The sequence below is a fragment of the Corvus brachyrhynchos genome, unplaced genomic scaffold (genome assembly GCF_000691975.1).
Source record: "Corvus brachyrhynchos isolate BGI_N302 unplaced genomic scaffold, ASM69197v1 scaffold317, whole genome shotgun sequence".
NCBI lineage: Eukaryota > Metazoa > Chordata > Aves > Passeriformes > Corvidae > Corvus > Corvus brachyrhynchos.
Window position 1 is genome coordinate 164,469 of NW_008239295.1, and position 5,273 is coordinate 169,741.

Below are 5,273 nucleotides of genomic sequence, written 5' to 3' on the forward strand. Positions count from 1 at the left end.
GCTTCAGCGGGAAGGCCAACCTGGTGGTCCACCAGAGAGTCCATACAGGGGAGACGCCCTACAAGTGCAAGGAATGTGAGAAAACCTTCAGCCGTGCCTCGACCCTCCTTGCTCACCACAAAACCCATCTGAAAAAGAAAACCTTCTCCTGCACCACGTGCAGAAAGAGCTTCAGTAGGAACACAGCTCTGCTGCAGCATCAGAGAGTCCACGCAGATGAGAAACCCCATAGGCGTTCAGAGCATGGAAATAGCTTCAGTGTGAGCTCAAACACCATCAAACACCAACAGCTGAGAGACAGGCCCAGTGAACACACAGCAGGTGACTGATTTGTGTTTATTTCAAGTTATGCAGAATCTTGGGGGATATATGAAATATTCCTAAACACTTCTCCCTCCTTGCTCTGGATATGAGTGTTGGGGGTTGGTTGGTTGGTTTGGTTTTGTTACTTTTTTTTCCCCCCGTCTCTGATATAATAAATTTATCTCTGCCATTTGAGGAAGTTACTTGAAAAAACTGAAGTTGAAATGTAGGTGTTACCATGGAGGTTGCTTGGCACCTTAGACTCCTCAAAGCTCTCAGATCTCACTGATTCCTCACTAATAATAAAGATCTTACTAATTCCTGCTTCGTAGTGTTGCCTGATGTCTAGCCTTAGATCTTCAGAAGTGCTCAGCTATCAAAATGATAAGCTTAGGAAGATGCAAGGAATTTTGACTGTAAACACTGCCTTGGTAATTTCTAGCAGCTAATTTTTGTTATATGTGGATATTGAATCTTAGCTTGTTGTCTGCAGTGGGAAGTCTCTGGAATAGTCTTAGAAAACAGAACAGTCTGTCAGACAAAGGGATTGTTTCAAGTAGGCAGTTTTCTGGATTTTGCAATATTTCATGTTCTAGTAGTGACCAGAAACTCAGGGATAAAAACTGGCATTGTGGGGTTTTTTCCCTGTTTTTGTACCTTTACATGGACAGTCCCTTTATCCTTGGTCAAAAATGTTTTAAGTTTTCATCTTGAATCTTGCCTAGACACCCACAGAATTGTTCTGGGTGTTGGCATGAGAAGCAGGTGTTTTGTGTGTGAGGTTTTTCTTTGGTTTTTGTGGTTTGTTTGTTTGTTTGTTTGTAGTTGTTTTACTTGTGTTTGTTTGTTTCTTCTGGGGAAAAAAAAAGAAGAGCCTTTCACCTTAACAATGGGAATAATGATGCAGTTATTATCAAGTTGGTAATGGAATGGCAAAACTGAGTTCTTAATGTAGGGTTTGAGGCCTCTCAGTCCACAGATACAGAGAGGTGGCCTAGGAACTCTGCCAGTGAGCCCTAAGCATGGAACCTTACACTCCTAAACCTTGTTTTGTTCTTCATGGCTTTTGCAGGATACAAGAGTTTATAATTCCTGAAGAAAAGTCTCATTTTTTGCTCTGTTGGACACTAAGTAGTATCAGATTAGTCTAACACTATACCTGCTTATAAAGAAAGTGTGCAAATACAAACCCATTTTTACTTAATCTCAACTGCCCTTTTCCTCAACAGATCCCTTGCCCCAGCTTTGCTTTCTCATTTTGCCCCCTCAAAAAAACCCCAAAACCCCTGTATCAGCCTAATCTTTGGTTTTGGTTTAGTTTGGACCACTGTGTGACTTGAACAAAGTTTGAATTTTAAGGCGTGGGTGAGAGGAAGGAAGGGTTGTTGCTGAGCTGCCATGTTTGGAATGCAGACCTTGCAACTCTTGACTTGCATTGTCTTCCTTTTAGATGCAAACCAACCTGAATTTACATCTCTTCGGCAGAAGGAAGAGCAAAGGTGTGGTGCAGAGGAAAGCCAGATGGATCACTGGAATCTTGTTTCTGAAGAGTGTAAGTATAAAAAGGCTTCTAAACTGCCTTGTGATTTTACATAGCAGGCATTAACATTCCCTTCTCTTTGTACAGTGAAGAAAATGAGGGCAAATATGGATATGCTTCTCCTGAATCAGCAAAGTCAACTGCAGGTGCTTCAGGAAATTCAGAAGCAATTAAATACACTGCTCCCAGGCAATGCTCTCCTGAATTCCAACGTTTATAGCTTAGGACTCCTGCTAGGACAGCAGATGGCTGCTGCAGCATCTATTTCTTGCCCCCTTCTTAATCCCAGCAGTCTCCTCTCCTATGAAGGTGCCAGTGCCTTATCCCTTTCATCTGCCTCTGGAGCTCTGCCTGCACCTCAGCTCCCAATCTCTCAAGATTCTGTGACTGCTGCAGCCTGCTCAGCTTTGTGCTGTAAGCGCGTGTGACTGTTCTGGACCATTCTGCCACTCAGGGCAGGTGACCCCTGGGCTGTGGTGTTGCAGTTGTTGTAGCTGTGGAGGTGCTGACTGTACACTCAGATGCATCAGCAAGCAGCAGCTGATCAAATCCCTGCCCTGTAGCCTGCAGGGATTTTTGCCAGGAATGACCTTTGTCGAGGCAGCTCAAGAGATCATTATCGCTGGGGTGCAGTGACTTGAAACATTCATTCACAAGATAATGCATCAAACTTGAATGTATTTTTTTACCTGATACATCTTTCAGCATGGATTTGGGCAATTGTACCTCTCCTAACGACCTGAATCCAATGATAAAGTCCTCAGGGACGTTTCACACATCTCCTGTTAAGTCTGATTTATATAGAGGGAAGCAAGATGCTTATGTAAAGATGTTCAGTTTACAGCACCCCTATTCCCAGCATCCATTTCAAAAGCTTCTTTCCTTTAGGAAGTCTTTAAATCAGGTGTCCTTGACTTAGCTGATTCTTAGGCCAGCAGCACTGCTCAAACTAGAAAAAAATACTTTCTGCTTTTTGTTTAAAACAAACATACTCCCCCTCTTCCCCCAAAAAACCCAACTGAAAATACAAACCAAAAAACCCTCAACAAAATACCACCTTTCAATTCTACCTTGCTTACCAAGAGTTCATGAGGAAAAGCCAAACTGGTTTATAGGGCAGTTGTTCTTTTGCTCAAAGATGAGCTCAGCTGAGCCTGGGTTTAGATACTCTGTCATGTCCTGTTTGGATTATTACATGGTTTTGGCTGTTAGGTATTAATTAGGGGTAGGAGTGGGGTAAATAATTACTGCTTGAGGAGGAACACTGAGAGGCTCAGGTGCATCATCTTGTGAAAACAGCAGAGGAAACAATTTTTTTTCTTTTCTTTTCTTTTTTTTTTTTTTTTTTTTTTCCAGTAGGACTCTGACATTGGGTCTGTCAGGGTTAGAGAGTGCAGAGTTTTAAGACACATTGGTCTGATCTACCTCATTGTTTCCATCAGTGTCAGGCTTGGGGCAGCATCAGAGCCTTTAAGCTTCAAAAGTGCAAAAAAGCTCATTTACCTTTCAACTGGGATAAAGAAACTTTGGGGCTTGTGCCAAAAAGTTTTTCTCTTGAACTGATGCTGTGTTTGTGCATGGTTGGTTTTTTGGTTTGTAGTTGTGATTTTAATGTTACCTTGTTAAAAGGATGCACTCTTAGTAATTAATAAAATAAAGTCTAGATTTTAAGAATGGGAAACACTGTTTCTCTTAACAAGCCTTCTTCTTGTTGACAGACTGTCACATTCTGTCCCAAAGCTAAAACTGTGGGACCAAGTGTGACACATCTGCTGTGTGACTACAGACTGTGAAAATGACACACTCGTTCCTACTGTGTGGGATTTTTGGATTAGTCTTAACTTGTTGGGATATTATTTAAGCCAAATTGAGAGGTCTTAAAGGACATCCCTTCAATGTGATCTTGTACTGGTATCTTTGAGGTGTAATTTCCATCAGTTGAGCATTTCAGAGTCCTTTGTCTCCAGGCTTCAGAGCTTCAGTAAGAGTTGCTACTATTCCATGGAAACTCAGGGGTACTGTTCATAACTTTTTTTTTTTGATGTTTGATGTCATTCTTCTTAAAGCAGAATCTCCTAATGAAATCAGTGGTTAAAGTTTGTATTTCAGTTGCTTTTATGATGTTCCTTATTAAAACGTTCCTTTTCTGTTAGAAATGAATCTTTGGGGAGCTTTTGTCCTTTGTAAAAGGGTTACATAGAGGTGGCCCTGGGAGCCAAGGCCACCCAGAGCTGTCGGTCCTGGCAGCTTTTGTCTGGGTTTTCCCTTTCTCTGCTGATCAGAAATCTGGAGGTCTCCTGGCTAGAAAGAGGATGGGCTGATCCACTTTCACTGCCCACAGCACATGAGCTGCTCTCTGCAGAAACCCACAGCCTGCGTGTGCTGTGGATGTTTGGGGAGATCTCACTGACTCTGGACCTGCTCATGCATAAATAGGCCAGGGGACTTGGCCATTAACTTTTCTTTTTATCCCTCAGCCAGCTCCATTTTCTTTTCTCTGTATAATAATAATAATAACAGCAGAATGGTATAAGTGTAAGAAATAATGATCTGAAAATGCAGGAAATTGAGGGCAATTTTTTGAGAAGCAGCTGGAATTGCAGATCTGTAAAATTGGCACTAATTTTCCCAATTTTGCTTTTAACCTGTCAGTCTTCAGAAGCATTTTATTTTCTTCAGAGGAAAATAAAATAACTCAGGAAGTTGTTACTAAGCTGACACCAGGAGAGAACTTGGAAAAAGTTTGCTGATTAAAGTGCATCTGAAGAAATTATGCATTCAGGCAGGTAATTGAGGTGTTTCTGTTGTGAATGGAAGTCGACAACTAGAATAATAAAAAAAGAACTAACAGCCCCATATCACACCTTAATCACACAATTTATTATGGCAAGTTAACTCTGCAAAAAGAGAGACAGCCAATGTAGAATATTAATCCTGGGGACCTGGACGACATCTAGGAGGTCTTAATGTGGATCCATGAATTTAAAGATTGATGTGGATGTTGGCCCAGCAGTCTTTGAAGGTATTTAGCCTTATTAATCTGGATTGGATCCTGATTTCTTAATCATGTGAAACAAGGATAATCATTTCAGCTAAGTTACATTGTGGGTTTTGTAATGCGGTTGCATAGAAGACATTATTCCTTCATTATATTCTAAAAGTTACAAAGGTCTTGGAGGCCTTGCCCGAGATTTTTCAGGGCTGAAAATGATCATTCATTAGTGGGGATGGGGAAGACACCTCCACTCTGCATCAGTTAACTTTTGAGGTTTTTTGGTACTCTGCAGAAAAAAAAAAAGGCAAGTTTTGCCTCGATCCACAGCTGTGGAAAGGAATTAGGTTTTCAACACTCCCAAAAGTGAGATGAAAACACAAATGAGGTTAAATGTTGGGATCCAAAGTGATCATTCAACTTAATGTTTCAGAGAGC

At 41.2% G+C, this 5,273-nt stretch overlaps 1 protein-coding gene across 1 annotated transcript in view; it reads left to right on the forward strand.

Annotated features, from left to right (window-relative positions):
- LOC103619971 (zinc finger protein 572-like) overlaps positions 1 to 4,958 on the forward strand; it is a 7,026-nt gene extending 2,068 nt beyond the window's left edge. Inside the window, exons 3-5 of the mRNA XM_017740575.1 lie at positions 6 to 321; positions 1,754 to 1,855; positions 1,931 to 4,958. Coding sequence (XP_017596064.1) covers positions 6 to 321; positions 1,754 to 1,855; positions 1,931 to 2,271 — 759 coding nt within the window. The 3' untranslated portion in view covers positions 2,272 to 4,958. The remainder of the gene's footprint in view (positions 1 to 5; positions 322 to 1,753; positions 1,856 to 1,930) is intronic.
- Positions 4,959 to 5,273: the final 315 nt, after the last annotated feature.